General features: G+C 41.9%; 1 protein-coding gene across 5 annotated transcripts in view; it reads right to left on the reverse strand.

Annotated features, from left to right (window-relative positions):
* Positions 1-19276, reverse strand: part of USP22 (ubiquitin specific peptidase 22) — a 136709-nt gene extending 117433 nt beyond the window's left edge. Inside the window, exons 1-4 of one of the 5 annotated variants that reach the window (XM_029576576.1) lie at positions 18665-18801; positions 16068-16230; positions 15444-15667; positions 13279-13363 (exon numbers count right to left, since the gene is read on the reverse strand). Coding sequence is in view for 2 of the 5 variants with exons in the window: in XM_029576575.1 (XP_029432435.1) it covers positions 18665-18784 (120 nt within the window). In the remaining 3 variants the exon portion in view is untranslated. Of the gene's footprint in view, positions 1-2702; positions 2725-13278; positions 13364-15443; positions 15668-16067; positions 16231-18664 lie in introns of those variants that run through there. The other 4 variants (XM_029576577.1, XM_029576575.1, XM_029576574.1 and 1 more) reach the window with 4 other exon arrangements.
* Positions 19277-19928: the final 652 nt, after the last annotated feature.

Here is a 19928-nt window from a genome sequence, read left to right on the forward strand (position 1 = left end):
CCACCATCCAGACCTCTGTATACCTGGATTATTTTATTTATTTAGGCATTTTACATACAGTCGTTCCAAAAGAAGATCACAACGGTTTTCAAAAGCAATATTCATATTCTACGTCAACATTCATGATCAAGGTCTATACAACAACAAATACATGTTCTACGTAAACACAACATCAGATACATGTTAATTAGGGCAAGGGACAGTAGTTTGTGATACATAAGTTCCAATCTGAGGACTATCACGTCTTAGTCAGTGAGTTGTCATGATGCACTTCACAATCTCTCATTACTTTTGCTCAGTCTGCAAACAGTATCTATGATTTTTTTATAGTGAAGTTATCTGAGATTGATAAACTAAGTTAAATCATATGCATTTTTGAAGAGCCATGTCTTTAGCTCGTGTTTGAAACTGTTATCAGACGAAATGCCTCTGGTAGAGTTCCACAACTTGGGACCCACTATGGAAAACATTCAGTCTTATTTGTGTTAGATGTGTACTCCGTGTTGTAGGCACATTTAATAATCCTTTGTTTTGTGATCTTAGTCTTTGCTGCGGTGTGTAAGGATGAAGTGTCACTCCTATTAAGCAGGGGTTTGTCTCAAGGATATTAAAAATGAATGTCAGTACTTTATAATGAGTTCTGGACTGTACTGGCAGCCAGTGCAGTGCAATCAGCGAGGGGGTGATGTGGTCAAATTTCCTCACCCCTAATAAAAAAAAAAAAAAAAAGTCTTGCTGAGGCATTTTGTAATGACTGTAGAGGTTTTAATAGTCCTGAAGGTAGGCCTAGTAAAAAGGAGTTACAGTAACCTATGTTTGAAAATATTTGTGTTTGTAAAACAGTGTGGAAGTCCTGTAGGGTTAGTAAAGGTTTTAATTGATGCAATATTCTTAGTTTGGAATATCCTGATTTGCTTATATGCTTTTTCATTGTCAAGTTCTCAATCTGTTTGCCCAGATCCTGTACTTGATCAGAGGGTGCGATGTTGAAATCACCCAGGTCTAGAGGTGGCAATTTAACTCTAGAGGAGTTTATCCTTAACCACATGATTTCAGGTTTTTTGTGTGTTTAAAGTTAGTTTCAGTTGAGAAAGTTTGTTGTACTACTTTCATTATGTTGATAGTGTCAAAGCAGTTTTTTTTCAAATGATTTGGTGAATGGAATGTAGAACTGAATGTCATCTGCGTGTAGGAAGAAGTTAATGCCTAGTTCCGCTAGTAATCTACACAGAGGCCTCATGTAAATGTTGAATAGTGCTGCCGAGAGTGCTAAACCCTAGGGAACACCAGTATTGATTGGGAAGGTGTCAGATGAATGATTGTCTAGTTTGACTTGGAATATCTTATCTGCTAGGAAGGAAGAGAACTATTTGAGAACATTTCCGTCTATTCCAGTTTCTCAACTGATGGCATAACAGGGTATGGTCCACAATGTCAAAGGCTGCTAAGTCAAGTCAATTAATACCAGTATGTAAAATTCTTTATTGTCAAACCCTTGAAGTACAGGGTCCGTTAAAGAAATGAGTAAAGTTTCTGTTGAATGATTTTTTCTGAACCCAAATTGGTTTGGATATAGAATATCATCGTCATCTAGGTGGTTTTCTAGTTGGGATAACACCTCTTTTTCTAGGAGCTTTGCGATAAAAGGCAAGTTGGTCGATAGTTGTCCCAATCGTCAATTCTGCCAGATTTATTTTTTTGGATTGGTTTAATCACTGCCTGTTTTGCCCTAGTAGGAACCAATTCTTCTGATAGTGAGTGATTATGGTTGTGATTGTTGGAGTGATTACACAGTGGGTGGATAGCAGGCTTAGTTTTGGTAATGATTTGGTTGATTTCGAGTTTTGGTAATGATTTGGTTGATTTCGAGTTTTGGTAATGATTTGGTTGATTTTGAGTTTAAATACTATGTCGAATGGATTCCATTTTGCCTGCTTCATGTTTTTCTTCAGTTTCTTTTGTTGGCGAGCAAATGGAGAATTGTGTTTTTAACCTATTGATTTTCTCTAACAAAGAAGAGGCATATTTCTTGCAGGAATTCTTTGAAAAGTAGTAGTTACTCGAGATGGAGGAAGATGGGTCCTTGATTACATTTTTTTTTTACAGTTTCGAAGAGTAATTTGGAAATAAATAACACACCGTGGATCAGTAATCCTTTTTTACTTTGCTACTAACAAAATACCGTGCATAAATCAATCTGTATTTTCCTAGAGATTCAGCGGGCAGGCATTTCCACCATTGTTTCTCTGTTTTTCTCAGTGTCTGTTTAGTACGATCTAAGTGCGTCTAAGCTCTTCACTGAACCATGGTTTCTTTTGTTTTGAGTTATTCCGTTCTTTTTTGGAATTTTTTTTTTTTTTATCTGCACTGGGCTTAGGGTCTGCTATCTTGCTGACAATTTTATCCCAAGAGTCAAAAGCTGAGGAGGCATTAGCTTGATTAAAATCAATTAGCTTATTTGTAATTGATTTTTCAAGTGCTTCAGGTTCAATCTTTTTTCTGAAGGTGAAAGTTTGATTGTTCTTTAAATTTGTTTGTTTTGTGTTAAGGAAGGTTAAATTAGGTTTTATTAATTGATGGTCAGACCAGGGCAAAATTCTTTCCATACAGCTCTGCATTGGAAAATCTACCTACACACGCCAATGACAGCACACCCACTTATCCAACATTTGTTTTCCCAAGTAAAAGTACAAAACACTCACCACAAGTCGTCTATAGACAAGTGCCTTGCTCTGTTCAGTAACCTGACAAATACAGTCAAATGTTAAAAAGTATCAGCATCACAGAAGAGGGTTAGTATGGCATGCGATTCTGCTCATTGTTTTCCTAGTTTTAATTCTGCATGGACCTGATGAAGGAAGCACAAATCTTGAAAGCTGGATGCAAATGTATTAAGCTAGTCCAAAAGGAAAAGCCTCCACTATAGCTTGTCTGTTGACTTCTTTCTGCATATCTCCATGAAAACTATAATCTGATATTCCAAGCTGAACACTAGCTCAACGAAACCCTAAGGGCCACAAGCTCGTTGCATTTCTCCCCACAGAAAGAATGGGAGAAAAGCTTTAGCAAGTCTGGTCTTAAGTCTCACATGTTAACTTTTCTTTCACAAAGTTAAGTCCCTTCCAGCTGATGTCACCCAATTTTTATATTAGAACTTGAGGGAAAAATGAAACACTCAAATATTAAATGATCTTTTCATGCTTGTCCCTTCCTCCTTCCAAATTTAACATAGGGAAATATTTGTTTGAAAGACAAAAATGCACTTTTTGGAGGTGGAGAGTGTTTTTGCTTTGCTCTACAAAGATGTTCAAAAGACAGTTCAGGCTGGTGTCTGGAAACACCGTTGTGCAGACAGATGAGGCATTAGCAGCCATGCTAACGCCAAGCTGCAGAACACATCAGGTAGCTTACTTCCTGCCGAATGTAGGGGGAAGCGCATGATCTTTGTCTAAAGCAGCTGATAACATCAGCAGAAAGTAGCTGTTCCAGCACAAAAAGGAGACGCACAGACAAATGTGATCAAAGATGCACAGGTATAATTGAAGACAGAGAACAAACACAACCATACCAATATAAGAAAGCCTATGTAAAGGCCACTTGGACATTGCTGAAAAGGTGAAGTAATACCAGTGTCATACAGGCAGTAACCATGCATGTGCTGGTGTCAGGGACCACAGTGCATTATCATCCCTGGCTGCAGCGAGTTTAACACTAACAACCCTGCTAAACTCCTGGGAAAAGTAGGGCAAAGAAAACAGGAATAAGATGCAGGATTTCAACTCAAGGGGAAAGGCAACTAATAACCTAAGCAACAAGCCAGTGAAGCACAGACCATGGGAATTTAAACCAAAGTTTTTACGAAGCTAATCCTCTAAATAGGACACTGGGACATAAACAGGCTGAGGAAACCGAAGAGGAAGCCGATAAATGAAAAACGGCTTAAAATTCAAGATCTAAGTGTTACGACTGTCGCTGCCCGACGTCTCCACTCCGCCCACCGTACCTTTTTTGCGACTCCTCCCGCAGTTGATGGACGTCTGGCTGCCGCGGCGTCTGCTTGCCGTTCTCTCCAGCGTCCCCGGTCCGGCTTGGGCGCTGCATCCCACCATGTTGTCCAGGTACCAGAGGGTGCGCGCGCCGTGCGGCCCTGCTTCTTATTCTCTGTTTGGTGCAAACCTCAGGGGCGTCTGCCTGTGATGATGTCACACATCCCGGATACAAAAGCCTACACTTTTTGCTAGCTAATAGAGTTAGCAAGGTAGGAACTCCTTATGGATGGGATTCGCTCTCCGTACCTAGCTACTCTGCCTCTCCAACTTTTGGATTTTATCCTAACGAGGTACCCACTCCTCGGGGGCCTCTCTCATTTCTTGCAGGTCGCTATCAGGAACCGGTACTCGCTTCTCGAGGGCCCATGTTCCCTGACTCGCTGCCTGAACTTATTTCTTCTGCTTGGAAGAATCCGCTGCCTACATCAGTGAGTTACCAACTTTATATCCCCAGGGCTGTTCCCTGGAACCAGGTACTCTCTCTTCGAAGGCCTGCCTCTATCCCAGCTTCTGTGTCACCTTCCGGGAGAAACCGCTGTGTGAGTAACTTTACCAACGAGGCTCTATACCAGAACCCTGTGTATGCTCCACTGTACTCACTATCTCAGTTTTCTTCACTACAGCACAGCCATAGAGGGAATCGCTGTTCCAGTATCCTGAGGAACCCTAGCACAGCCAGGCTTCATCTCTACTCACTACTGCCCCCTCTGGTGGCTTCTCAACTCTGTCTAATAAAAGATCTCTCTGTGTTGTGTGTCCCAAAGCTGAGCCTGACCTGTGGCCCCTCACGGGACTTCCCCCGTGGGTATGGACAGCTGCCACAGTGTCCAAGGGTCCACCCAAAACCTTACCAACAATAACACTAAGTTTACCTGAAATAAGCATGGCATCAGTAAATAAGGCTTGTACGCAGTGCTAAATGTGCAGAAATCAGCCTTATTGACTAAGGCTTTCCATAGGAAAAATACTTAGTCAATCAGGTTTTAAATTGATAAAAGTCAATTTGTATTGTAAGACTGGCCCTCCAGAAACATACAAAGGGAAGCGAATAAATAACTTAAATTGTGTTGATGCTATACTTAAAAATCACCTTATTTATTGACAGCCACCAATAATGGAAGAGGTGTCAGGAATGAAAAGATGGAAATAAATCATTAATTAAATTAAATTCAGCTTTGGTTTAAAGACAGAACAGTTACTATTATCTGCATGAAAAATGCAAAATCTCATTAAATACCCTCAGATATGTACATTTTGTCACTGCCTGTATGTCTCAAGAGATCATATTAGCTCATTACGCACTCTTATTTACAGGCATGTTTTTTTCCATGTGGATTTCCGAATTCCTCGTTAACTAGTGAAAAGGCCCATGAAAAAACAGCAGGCAATAAAGGTACGTATACGCTTAGACCTGCAGCCCCCGAAACTGCAAGGTCCCTGCAGCTGACACCGAATACGCATGACTAAGCACTTTTAAACTTTTCACAGTGGAAAAATGACAAGCATTCTTACATGGTGTGTAGGCTTTTACCCGCAGAGGCGTGGGACTATCTTCGGAAGCATCCTGTTCACATCCACGGCAAATGTATAAAAGCCAGACCCGATTTTAATGCTCTCTCTCCTTTAGGGTCTTATTTGCCAAGGTTTTACCATCTTGTGTCTCTATGGGAAAAAAGCTTAGTAAATAAGCCCCTTAATTATGATTCCTAAGGGACAATTGTGTGTGGGGCACTGAGAGGACCACTTAAGGAACCACGCTCACGCAACAAATGGCTTGAAAAGGCAGCATAAATATGGATGCAAATTATATCTCTGTATGCAAATTTACACATGAAGAAATAATTTCTTTTTAGGCTTTTAAAACCAACTTGGTGCTGCATGCAGCTTGGATACTGAAAAGACGCATTTCATGCCAAGAGAAATTGTATGCAAGCTGTGAGGATCTGTTGGGCAGTTCTACTCTCCTGCCAGCAGGGGTCCTCACTGGACCTTGTAGACTGTCTGCCTAGTCCTCCCAACACTGTGCCTGCTAGTCGGATGCTCTGGTAGGTCCTCCCAACCCTATGGCTTGTTCATCCTGCTGGCGGCCATATTGTTTCTGTGCTGCCTCAGATATAATCTAAACTCACACTTTGCATATTGCCACAGCTTGGACCTGGATCTGCTCCTGGAAATGGGTCCAGTTTTGCTCTCATGTGTGGTAGCTTAGCTCTTGCTCCTTATCTTAGTTCTTCTATCTTTGGTTTTGTCTGGCCTTAATATGAGACCTTACCTTGTCTCTACTCTTGTGCCACATATTTTTGTCTTTTTTGTGTTCTGTTTTTTCTTGTTTTAGCAGGACCTTCTTGTTCAGTTATTGGAAGGTGCCCGTAGAAGCAGAGCTATGCTGCAAGACTGGTATCAATATCTAAGTCTTGTTGGTCACCAGCACCAGAGGGTTCAACCCAACTGGAACTTGACCAGTCTAGGCCTAAGACTGTCACCAACTTGTTCCAGCCTGCTTCTGTTCCTGGGTTTACCATACAAGCAGTACATCCTGACACCAGTAGCACAATTAGGACTTTCTGCATTCTTTGATTACTGGCCTTCGGTCTCCTGTCAGTAACTGATTGGTGCGTACAATGCCTACTTCTAAAAGATTTTAGATTTTTCTTTTACTTTGAGAAGAAAGAATAAAGTGTACATACATCATATTCTACTGCATGAAACAAATACCCTGACTGGAATCAAATCAATTTACTAAAATTTACTAAAATTAAAATTAACAACATCAGCATCTAAGCCCTCATTTTGGAGACCCAAGTTGGGAGGAAAAAAAGATACAAATAAAGAAAAATATATCTGCCAAGTTACCATCACTGCAATTTAATTCCATTCCACTAACAGACTGGGGTTTGCTGGACTGGAGATTCAGATAGGTGGACCATTTTCTTACTCTTCAATAACAAATCCAAATATCTGGGATCCAGGAAGATATATTGCACCTCCTGCATTTCAAGAGGAACAGACAGTGTAATCTCAAAATTGAGCTTCAAGAGTTAAAGCTTGAGGAATATTAAAGATTTTTCTTCTTTATGGTTTAAAAAAAAAATATTTAAAAATATCCAATCCCAATCTGGTTGCAACAAAAACACCATTAGTCCAATCAAAAGCTAGCAGGCCTTCCGGATCCTGAGCAGTCCCCCGTTTCCATTTCACCTGAGGCAAATGTATTTATTTTTAACACAGGTTGATAAGCGTCCATTGGTACTTTCAAAATTTCCAAGAAATATTTCCTTAAACATTTCAACAGGCTGCAGCCATGGAGACAAGAAGAAAATGTATAAATCTTAGAAATTCAGGCTAATATTGTTTTCTAAGTTTTCCAATTTATTCTTCAGGACCTTGTTTTCACATCCTAGACCTGCTTCTCCATCACTGCACTCTTTCAGCATGGCCCATAGTAAGCTTGTCATGTGAATCCACTTCCAAGTGAACACTGGCCAATAGCATCATAAATGGTCTGTTTAATTTGCAGAGAGAACATTCCGTTTTCTTACGCTGCATCCCCAACAGCCTCCAATATAATAAATTTTAGGTCTTGCCAGAGTCTCCAGGTCAAGATGTACTATCACCGCAGGAAAGAAAGAGGCTCCAAGCAGCTGGCCCACCACAACTGGTCCCTCCATCCTTCCTCTAAACACCGCAGACACCCCTGTATCTCCGCTCGCTCCAACCTGGGATGTTCCAACAATAAAGGCCACAGTTGGGGTGCGGGGGGTGGTCGCAAGAGACGCCATCGGTGGGCGGAAGCCAAGAAATGTCTCCCCCAAGCCCGCCATGTGTCACCATCCCCCATGGTATCATTGTAACTCTCCCTTCTCCGATAACATCCACATCTGACAAGGAGGACACGAGACGGAGACAGAATTTTTCATTCCATACTTATTTCATCGCCAGCTCAGCACGATGCTCATTATGAGGAAGGCATAAGGAGCAACTTTAAAAGAATCAAACAATTATCTGCATGCTACATAAAACCATCAAATTTCAAAGCTGCACATAACCATATTCTGCTATAATAAAATAAGAAACAAATGTTACAGTAATTTTAGACAAAGTAAAGCCAACTAGGGAATACAAATCACTGGAAAGATGTTTAGTTCCTGATATTCTGATGCTAGCATCCCATATGGTTTCACAAAGCAGATCAACATGTCACCATAACGGAGCAAAGTCTCAGCAATGTTGAAATGTGGCCTCCTGCACAAAGTAAATAAGCCCGACACATGGTTTCAGGTTAGTATGAACCACTCGCCGGTGCCGCCATAATCCCAGACCTCTGTCTGTAGCCTGGGTGCTGCCAGGACCCAGAGACAGAAACCAAGACCTCTCCCTTAAATGCCTGTGTGACTGCTGCTTTGAGACAGATCGCCAAAGAACCAAGATCAAGAGAAACAATAAAACAGATGCATTTAAGATTTTTACTTTGCTCATTCTTAATGTTTAGAATTTAAAATGTGCTCAGAACTAAACATTTACTGGCAGTCTCACCCAGGTAAAAAAAATATTTCTTAATAAGGTCTTTAGTGTAGCAATTTTTATCTATCATTTTGTAAAAAGATGTTTTTCCTAAGCTTTCAACTTTAATAGAATATTGTCCCCTACCATGTATAGTTTTAAAAATCCATGGTGACAATTAATGATAGTCACCCACCCCTACTGTACCGATGGGAGTAATCATGTTTGGGAAAGAGAATTACAATTTACCTCACACAGAATATCTTACTGGTTTCTAACGAGTCCAACATTATTCTTAACATATCCAGAAGTAGTACAAATAGTACAGGGATAAAGTTTAGCAGCTGGGCCTGACATTTTCCACCTGCCAATCCCCCACACTAAACCAGAAAGAAAGTTTACACACAGTAAGAAGGACCAGATATCAGATTTCTGCCCCCAAAAAATGTGAAGTATTTCAGCTTTCCAATCACCCAAACATCCATATTTATCCCATTTAAGTAGCATCATAACAATTAGATTTGCTACACTACAACTATGCAATTAAAGTGAAGCCATTACTTTGTTAAATTGTTCTGTGCTAGACATCAGAGTATGAAAATGACAAAGTTTGCAAATAAAATAGCATCTATCCAGTTCCAGTAGCTAAAGGAACAGTATGAATATTTTCAACTGTTACAGAATATTCATTCATCTCTTTATAAGAGAATGGGTTTTTTTTAATTAGCTATGAAATTTCTGATAAATCCTGAGAGAAAAGCTAGCACACACTGAACAAAAATTAAAAAAAAAAGATAAAGCCATAGAAGGGAAGAAGATGGGAGGCTTCCCCTGTGGTCCCTGCTACATCAATGGACTCCTGAAATATTCCCAGACATTGTGTCAATTGCCAAAATTATTTTTTCTTGCAGCTGTAAGCTTTTCCATACTGGAAACCTAAGACAATTAGTATCCAAAAGGTGACTGGTTACATTTTCCAAAGCGAGGCAAGAAGATACCTAGCTATTACTAGAAAATGTCCAGCTAGTGAGTGTTGCAGGGCTTCTGCTCCTTGCTCAATCAGCAAACTGAGTGCAAGCATTCCTGGGACCCAGGGTAAATCTAGCCCAAAAAGGTAGGCAACTCCGGTTCTGGGGAACCGCAAACCGGTCTAATTTTCAGGATATCCAAAATAAATAAGCATGAGATAGATTTGCATGCACGTCCTCCATTGTATGCAAATCTATTACATGCATAGTCACTGTGGATAGCCTGAAAAACCAGACCCGCCTTCCCATGACTACATTGGACAGCTTTCCAAAATACAGCGACGCTTTGGACAATTCCAACCAGGGGTGATCTACAGTTGCAACATTTTTACATCATCTTCAGCTGCGCTCATCTTAAGCAACGGAACCTTGGGAACACAAGACTGAGTGTATGGTGCACTAACTGCTTTCCATAAGCTCACCCTAATATATGTATTATACCCCGAGGGCTCCTGCTGAGGGCGTGCTACAGCAGCACCGGTCACTAGGACTACAGCAGTAGATGGCGATGGAGAAGGCCTGGAAGAGAGAACGCTGCTGCGTGATCTGCGCAAACCCTCAGGGCCAAAAAGGGAGGCAGAAAGAGACAGAGCGCTTAAGTCAGGCTGGGAGAAAGGCGGAGAGTCATCGAGTCAGAAAAGAGAACGCTGGGTTTCAACTGGGCCCGGCGACCGCTCGACAGGCAACAGCTGGGTTTTGTACATTCCATGGCCTCCAATCTGGTTTGAGTCTGAGGAGCTCCAGCGATTGCTCAAAGGCCATATTCCAGATCCGTGTGGCTCCTGGCGGGACTAGAATATACACGAGGGAAGAAAACCCCGAGTAGTTATGAACAAAAGGTTCTTGGCAGCATAATCCAGTATAAAGGAAGAGGGGGAGACTACACCCTCCTCTCCTCCCATAAGAAGTGGCTTTCCTGAATGCGAAGACTCGGCAACCTTTGGAAAATAAATGCCAACTACAAAACAGATTCCAGTTATTACCTGCACTATTGTAAAGATGTATAAAAGACACACTAACAGAGAATTTGAAACAAAGCTGGCCGTAGAGGCAAAAACTCTTAAAACCTTTTAAAATATATCCAAAGCAGGAAACCTTGAGGGAGTTGGTTGGACTGTTAAATGATCGAGGGGTTAAAGGGGCACTTAGGGAAGATAAGGCCATTGCGGAAAGACTAAACATTCTTTGCTTCAGTGTTTACTAATGAGCATGTTGGGGAGATACCAGTTCCGGAAATGGTTTTTAAGGGTAAGGATTTCAAATGAATTGTTCCAAATCACAATGAACCTGAAAGATGTAGTAGGCCAGATAGATAAACTTAAGAGTAGCAAATCACCTGAAGAAGAGATGATTATACACCCCAGGGTTTTGAAAACTCAAAAATGAAACTTCGGATCTATTACTAGTAAATTGTAACCTATCTTCCATTGTACCTGAAGACTGGAGGGTGGCCAATGTAACCCCAATATTTAAAAAGGGCTCCAATGGTGATCCGGGAAACTGTAGACCAGTGAGCCTGACTTCAGTGCCGGGAAAAATATAGTGGAAACTATTCTAAAGGACAAAAATCACAGAATAAATAAAAAGACATGGGGTAACAGGACACAGCCAGAATGGATTTAGCCAAGGGAAGTCTTGCCTCACAAATCTGCTACTTTTTTTTTTTTTTGAATCTGTTAATAAACATGTGGATAAAGGTGAGCCAGAAGATTTAGTGTATTTGGATTTTCAGAATGCGTTTAACAAAGTCCCTCATGAGAAAAAAAAAAATAAATTAAATTAAAATTTTAAAAAAATCATGGGATAAGAAGCAATGTCCTTTTGTGAATTGCAAACCTGCTAAAATACGGGAAACAGTAAGATTAAATGGTCAATGTTCTCAGTGGAAAAGGGTAAACAGTGGAGTGCCTCAGGGATCTGTACTTAGACCGGTGCTTTTTAATATATTTATAAATGATCTGGAAAGGGGTACAACGAGTGAGGTGATCAAATCTGCAGATGACAAAATAAATTACAGTTGTTAAATCACAAGCGGATTGTGATAAATTGCAGGAAGATTGGGCACCAAACGGCAGATGAAATTTAATGTGGACAAGTGAAAAGTAGCCCACGTTTAGTTACATGATTTAAGTTCCTTATTAGGAGTTACCACCAGGAAAAAGATCTGGGCGTCACAGTGGACAAAATATTGAAATCGTCGGCTCAGTGTGCTGAAGGGGTCAAAAAAAAAAAAAATAGAATGTTAGCAATGTCCTAGTACATCCGTATCACGCCATGGTGAGGCTGCCCCTTGAGTACTGTATACAGTTCTGGTCACTGCATCTCAAAAAATATATAGTTGCACTGGAAAAGGTTCAAAGAAGGGCAACCAAAATGATAAAGGGGATGTGAAGAAAGGCTAAAGAGGTTAGGACTGTTCAACTTTGAGAAAAGACGGCAGAGAGGGGATATGATAGAGGTCTATAAAATCATGAGAGGACTAGAATGGGTAATGTGAATTGGTTATTTATTTCAGATAATATAAAGACTACGGGATACCCCATAAAGTTGCAAGTAGCACATTTAAAGCAAATCAGATAAATTATTTTTCATTCAACGCACAATTAAAGCTCTGGAGTTTCCAGAGGATGTGGTTAAGACAGTTAGAATAGCTGGGTTTAAAAAAAAAAAAAGAAGAAGAAGATTTGGACAAATTCCTGGAGAAGTCCATAAACTGCTATTAATCAAGTTGACTTAGGGAATAGCCACTGCTTATTACAAGCATTTGTATCATGGGATTTATTTACTGTTCAGGTATTTGCCAGGTACTTGTAGCCTGGATTGGCCACTGGTGGAAACGGGATGCTGGGCTTGATGGACCCTTGGTCTGACCCATTATAGCAACTTTTGTTCTTATACATTACAATGGGTATGGAAGCAAGGGGATATCTTTTCTCGAAACCTTTGCGGGAAACTTCAATTCCCAGAAACTCAGAACTAAAGAGAAGGCATTTCCAAGGGAATTAATTTGTACAAAGACACCAGAGCCCTGGCTCAAAAGCCAGCAGAACAAGCAGACAGCAAGACTAATCGACTCTCCCAGAGGAAGGTAAAACCCACTACTTGTTGGGAAACAACTGGGGAAGGAATCTTTGCCTGCAGATGGCTGCAATAACTCTCTGAGAAAGCCAAGAAAAATAGCTCAAATGGTAAGAGAAAAGGTTGGACCACCTCAGAACCCAAACCCACAGGATATCCGACTGCCCGCAGACTGGAGCTATGAGACTGGGAACCTTTTAGCTTCCTGAAGCTAAGGTGGGGACTCTGCTGGAAGTTAAGGTAGAAGGAAATCGAATGCATAAAGCCACACATCCCATGGAAAGGATGTTCACCGGTAATTGGGCCCACACTGCGGAACGCTTTGCCTGATGGACTGCATGCAGAAACAAAACATTTAGGGAAAAAGTTAAAAAGGGGCATTTCTTTATGCAGGCATTCGATGACTGATGGCCCGTTCTGGACAAGTTTGCAGGTTGATATTAAAGGGCCTCAAGCCCTGCAGTGCTCTCACAGTGGTGGGATATTAACGTACATGCCAGGTTCATGTATTGTTGAAACCAGTTTGTCCTATTTTATGTATGTGTTTCTTATAACTCACCAAGGTTTAGATATAGTGTGGAGTATAAATATTTTTTAAAGAAAATTAAAAGTTTAAAAATTACCTGAGCACGCAAGGGACCAATGTAAAGAAGACACAGCTAGAGAAGCTGACAACTACACAATGGTGTGAAGCAGGACTTGGTCCTCCTGTAAATGGGATGGAGAAGACAAGGTTTGTGACATAAAAACAAGATAGCACATTGCTTTCAACCACTGACCGGGAGAACAAAAGCTGAGGTAATTCAGGAACTGGGGGTTGGGTTGCAGGGCCTATTGTTTCCGTAGTCTCTGATCCAGCTATTTCCTCCTGCTCCTTTGGGCTTTCAGCACAATCCAAACTGACCTATGCTGGGTCTTCATTTGCAGCTACACCAGAATTTGTCCCTTGTTTTGTCTCTCACATCTCTACGTCTAGTCTCTGCTGCATGACCTCTGCAGCAACCCCAGCCGGTCCCGACTCAGGAATGAAGCCTTGCTACTCCGTACAGATGAGCCACTGGGCCGGCCCCTACTCTATTTACAGTATATATGGAGGTTGTACCCCGGCCCACTGGGACTTCTGAATTTTGCATTTATTTCAATAGGATTAGTTTGCACTTTATCATGATAAAGAGCCAGGATTCAGCCAAAGTCACACTATGATACCAGGAAATAAAACAGTAAACAATATAACACTGAACTAAAAGTACATATGGACTAAGCACTACAGAAGGCTGCCTATACATACAGGAGACAATGGTAAAAAATAAATAAAATAAATAAATAATAAATGCCCAGTTGTCTTCCTCTCTGGTTGTTTCACTTTAGATGGTGACATATAAATTCCTATACTTAAAAAAAAATAATAATAATCAGCCCAACCTCTCAACTCAATGAATGTTGCCACCATGCTAGTCCTATTCTGTGTAACATCAAATCAAACAGCTAAAAAAAAAAAGAAAAAAAAGAATGCAATTCCTTTGGGAAACCTGAACCGTTCCCATCCTACTAACAAGAGAACAAATATACAGCAACCAGTAACTTTATCCAGAAAAGGGATCAACATGAAAAGACAAAACAATCCATAATGAAGATACCGCACTACTTATTCACATACTAATCCTTGCAAATGTCTTACTACACTGAGGACCATTGAAACTGAACACGCGATAGCAAATGCCTAATTACTATTAAAATTGCCATCCCACGTGCATTGCTGCTGACAGAACTTCAGCTTTTCATGGGAGTTAAGGTCTGTGAATTGGAAGAAACAGCACCAGTTTAAAAAGCTTTTCCCTGGGCATTACTAAGAACTACTCATTTTCTGCACTCTAACCAATCTGCGTGCTATGCTGTATGCAGTGCTATACCTAAGCCAACTGCATGATAAGAACGGGTGCTCTAAAGGCACATATATTATAGGATCCTTTAAGTGAGACAAGAGCACTGAAAATTTAGGTGGGATTATTGCAAGCCTTTGGTGAAACAATGAGCTGAAGACCTTATAATTTCAACTGTATGAAAGAATGCTACAAAATTCAGAAAAATGTTCACAAAGGCTTTTCTTCCATGTATCTATGGGAAAAATGCTTTGTGAAAGACACTAAGTGCATGATTGTCTTCAATTGAAGAAAATCGATTGTACAACTTGTACACAGATTTATATTTTTCATTATCAGATTGTATTATGAAGTAGCTTTATTTTACTGGGGACAATGTGCAGCTTTCATGTGTGCATCGATATGAAAAACCACTCCCTTTTATGTGCAAGGATACCTCGCCTTCCTAAACGTTCACAACCTACACCAAGCATCAACTGGAAAGTAAAAAAAAAACCCCAAAAAAAACAAAACCTTAAGACAACTTTGTTTGTGCAATCCAAGACCGAAGTGAGAGAACCACCTTATGTCCATATCCCTGAAAAGGTTCCGATTGCTGGAAATTAAACAGGAAATCCTATTTGCCTGCAAACCTCTAGAAGAGTGGCTGACAGTGGTCATCAGGTAAGACAAGAAGACAACTTGTCAGACTAAGCCTAAAAACAGGGAAATAACTGAACTGAAACAGTGGACGTGAAATGTCCAGGGGTTACTGTTGTGTGTCATTTGTGTTATTGTCAATATGCTAAAATAATAATAATATTGCATTTAACAACTCTTATGTCCCTATAGTATAGAGAGTTTAGCACATTTACATTTAGTTTCTAATTGGAAATCTTTTGTGAACACACATTACCTTCAGTACTTACCTTCTATACTTCCTTACTAAACAGCTGCATCAACTTCACATTTCATCCAAATGACTGAACTGTTTCCTTTGTAAAGATCTCAATAAAGAGCAAACATTAAGAAAGGTAGGTGCTAAAGCATCTCTATAGCCCCTTTTGTCAAACTGAGGCCTTCGTACGTGATCTCGCTTTATGACCTCCAGGCCGTGTTTCCTAATTTAGCAGCGAAGTTTTATAACGTGTTACTGCAAAAGAAAAACAGTGATTTCTGAAGATATTACTGGGTATTTTCTGCTCTCCTCCAGGTTTAAAAAATTGTTTAATAAAGCAAGATCTAGATGAACACACAGGCCGCGTTTTATCTTTCCATCCACCGTAAAAATGGCTGTAACTAAAAGTAAGCAGAAAAGGCCTGAAAATCACACAAGTACAAGCTACCAAGAGATGCAACAGCATATAGACGCTTTAAGGAATGTTTAAAATGATCACAATAATTCTGGGGCTTTTGTGGTTTACAAGGCAACAGTGAAAATTCAAGAGTAATACCTTGTATTTCTTTAAATACTAGGCCTAGAATCCCAAGATAAAAATCAACACGTCAAACTGCACGTGCATCATGTAATTAAACTTTACTGCTTCATTTACCTGCTTCTGCTCAAGGGAAGTTTCTATTCTGAACTTTTCTGTCACATTCTGAAGACAGATCAGTCCCCATATTTTACTGGTTTGACACCAATGAGCCATGCTGGAAGATCGAGAGTATTCATGTCATCTGCTGTATAGGGAACAGCTTTATAAAACAGAACTTCTGGAGAAGCAACAAAATTATTATATCAAATAAAGCAGTGAAGGAAAAACAAAACCTAAAAAAAAAGCTACTAGTGGATTATGTCCCTTACCAGGTATCCAAGCTAAGAACTAGATCAATTCTTGGAATATTTTGGGAACGTCATCTCTTCTAAACTTTTTGCAGAAACAGCACTCAATTAGCACTGAAATTAATCTTATAGCGGGTTTTCTACATCACCTCCAGCAAGAATTCTCAAGGTACACTAAGTGGTATAGCAGGCGTTACTGTAAGGTGTGTGTTTATGTTTACATGAATGTGTCGTCATTAAAAACATAGTAATATAATATATGACAACAAATGAATACCCAAATGGTCCATCCAGTCTGCCCCGCAAGTGAGACTCCATGCAGATTACAATCCATGCCTTCTATTACGGGTAGTAGCTGCCACTCTGTGCACATTACCCTATGTTTTATATAGCTGGTTAGGTTGAAAGAAGAAATCCATCAAGCCCACACTACTTCTAGTTGCTTAAAAGCTCTATGTATCATCCAGGAGAAAAACAAAAATAATGTAATTTGTAGCCGATTCTGAAAAATGGAGAGAAAAATCTCTTCCTTACCATGAATCAGCTCTTTTCCCTAGAGTCCAACTGCATCAAAGCCACCAATCTCTTTCCTCCATAAAACTGCCCAGTTTTCTGTTGAGGTTATTAAAATATTGTAGCTAGGAGAATCTTTGGTAGAATTTTCTATAAATGTACTACATCAAAGAAAGAATATCTTCCTCTTAAAGCAGCAAGTTATTTCCCCTTCACTTTTTTTTTTTTTTTTTTTTTTTTTTTTAAAGAGGATACTGCTTGATCTGTTAGTTTCTCCTGGAACAAAAACGCTTGCTTTCAAAATCCTTGTAGAGTTCACTGATATATTTATGAAGTGGTAAACTGCCCATGATCCTACTTTTCCCTAAAGAAAACAGTGGCAGAATTCAAGCATCCATGGGACAGACACAAAGGGATCTCAGTGGTGGGAGGCGGGGCAGATGGCCAAAGATTTGTGATAGCACAGTGGGCAGGCACAAACGAGCAGACTGAGTCAAACAGTCCCAATGCACCATCTGGTTTTATGTCAAATTTGTATATTTCTTTTTCAGCATACAGTAGTCATATTTCCCTATTACCTTCGTCCTCTATCCTTTTTCTAAAACTGCTGATACTTAGACTGGAAAACATTCTCACTAATGTAAACATCTTACTACATGATCAGCAGGAGAAATATGGCATGTGGTTTGACAATTTTCGTAATCAGACAAATATTTGTATTTATATGCTCAAGTTTTAGGGTGGCATCCCTTTAGAATTCGGCTTATGTCCTTTATCCACTGGCTTCAGCAAGAAGGATTTTTTTTTTCACTATCCAGGTCAGTAGCTCTGAAATTTTGCTACAGGTACTGCAATTGCAGTAGGCAGTATAAAACAATGCAAACCGGTGGTCACTATGTAATATACCATTCCTCCCTTATGAATGTTTACTGCAGTCCAGTATTAGCAGATATCTAAAAAAAAATAATAATAATAAAAATACTGCACAGTGGATGCATTCCTCTGCAGAAATCTCTCAGTTAAAAGCATTCTGGAGCTTGCACATATATTACATCTTGTAGCTTCCTCTCTCCACACATTATTTATCAGGATATGGATCTATGAAAAGCACAAGTCGATCAATTATTCCCCTCTCTCGCACATATCCTCACACATTGTGCTGTATGTAAAGATACAGGTGATACCAGGCAAATCTATAAGTCTTCTTACAGTCTCCATACCCAAGCCTCTCTCTCAAACGTTTCTTGCGGGTAATTTGCTAGATTTTATCATCAGCCTTTTCAACTGTTCCGTAGCTACGACTAAGTGCCAAACTGTGGTCCTAAAACACCTTTTCTTTGCCCTACCCAGTGACTCACTTATGGCTACCTCTTAATAATTCACAAGCAGATGACAGACTGGGTATTCGCGATTCTCATCCCTCAGCACTGTTCTCCCAGGCTTTCCTCTAAAGCCCGGCGAGATCCTCGCCGAGGACCAAATGTACAAGGCAGCGGCAGCAGCAGCAGCAGCGGCCCTCTCCCCACCCCACGAGCCGCAAAGCTGAGCGAAACCCTGCAGCCTGTGCAAAGGAAGGCCCTAGAAACGAAGATGCTGGGCAGATCCATGAGATCCGGCCCATTCACTCTCTCCCTCTCTTCTGCAGCTTCCGTATTGCGGGAGGCAACGAGAGACCTTCCTGTAACGCGCATCCCTGCCCGCAGCAAAGCCCCCCCTGCGAAAAGAAAGCCATTAGTACTACCCCCCCCCGGGGGGGGAGGGGAGGCATTCCTCCTCCCCTCCGACTTCCTCATTCACCCAGACACCCGCACTCCGGCCTCTCCCGGGGCCTCCGCCGGCGCCGCAGCCCACCTTGCGTTTCCTGGTCTCGGGGGTCCCGCTCCAGACGAAGCACTGGTAAATCACTCGCAGGTTCTGCTTCCAGTTCTCCACCTTAAAGCTGTTCACATGGGAGCAGCCGGCCGGACTCATGACAAAAAACACATCAATTCACCTGGGGAGGGGGGGGGGAGCTGCGTGCGGCTCTGCCTCGCCGAGGGGAGGGGGAGATAAGGAGGAGGAGGAGGAAGGGGGAGGGGGCCGCCGCCGCTCCGTACCTCAGTGCTCCCCCTCCCTTTAGTGCCGGCGGACCCGGCCGCTCCGAAGCCCCTCACAGAGCGGGCATGGAGAAGCTCCGGCCTCCGGCTCCCCTCACCACCACCACTACTCCGCAGACAAAAGCGCCGACGGGCAGACAAAGATGGGGACCGCGGGGCGAGGGTGGTGAAGGGGTGAGGAGGAGCGGCGGCGGGGGTGATGGCCTCCCGCCCTTCGCTTAATTTACTGAGGGGAGCATAAATGGGAGGGAATTGGGGAAGGAGGTTTCCCGGCACCGCTCTCCCCCCCGCTGTCTCTTTAAATTTCTCCCTCACTATCTCCAGCTTCGCCCCTCTTTTCTTCCCCCGCCTCCCTCCCCCCCACCACTTCTTTTAATGCTCTTTCTGCGAAATCAACCTAGCCCGCCAGCAACGCGAGACCGGGAGGCGGGAACAGGGGCGGGGAAAGCGCGGGAGCCGCCCCCTCAGGTCGGCCTGGAGCTGTGGGTGGAGGGCAGCAGCCGGCGCAGCGCCCTAGGAGACGTCACGGCCGCGCGCCGGGGTGACGTCACTCGAGCGCTGCGCCGCCGGGATCCCGCCCCCCCTTGAGGAACCGATTTGAAATTTCAACAGCGCAGGGGGATCCGGATTGGTCAGTGAGGCCGCCAATCACAATTTCGTAGACCAGCCCGGCCCCCGATCTGAGGGTAGGGTAAGGAACTACGTGATTGGCTGGTTTGTGCAGTCAGTCGTATTGCCGAGGGGCCATCTCGCCCGCCCACACCAGGCTGGGTTGTTGGTGCGCGTGCTGTCATATCCGCTTATCTGTGCAGCTCCTCTCACTTACCCCAGTAATTTCCTGCAGGGGAAAGTGCAGGAGGGCTGCCGCTGGTCCCAGGTTGCCTGGAAGCTGCCTCTTGGGCAAGATAAACGCTTAATTATTTTTTTGTCAGCCCATTGCTGCCCTAGTTAACTTCAATGTCTGTACTGAATAGGATGCTGCTGTAGTCTCTACAATGATTAAGTATTGAAAGCAAGTA

This window comes from Rhinatrema bivittatum, chromosome 14, assembly GCF_901001135.1.
Source record: "Rhinatrema bivittatum chromosome 14, aRhiBiv1.1, whole genome shotgun sequence".
Taxonomy (NCBI): domain Eukaryota; kingdom Metazoa; phylum Chordata; class Amphibia; order Gymnophiona; family Rhinatrematidae; genus Rhinatrema; species Rhinatrema bivittatum.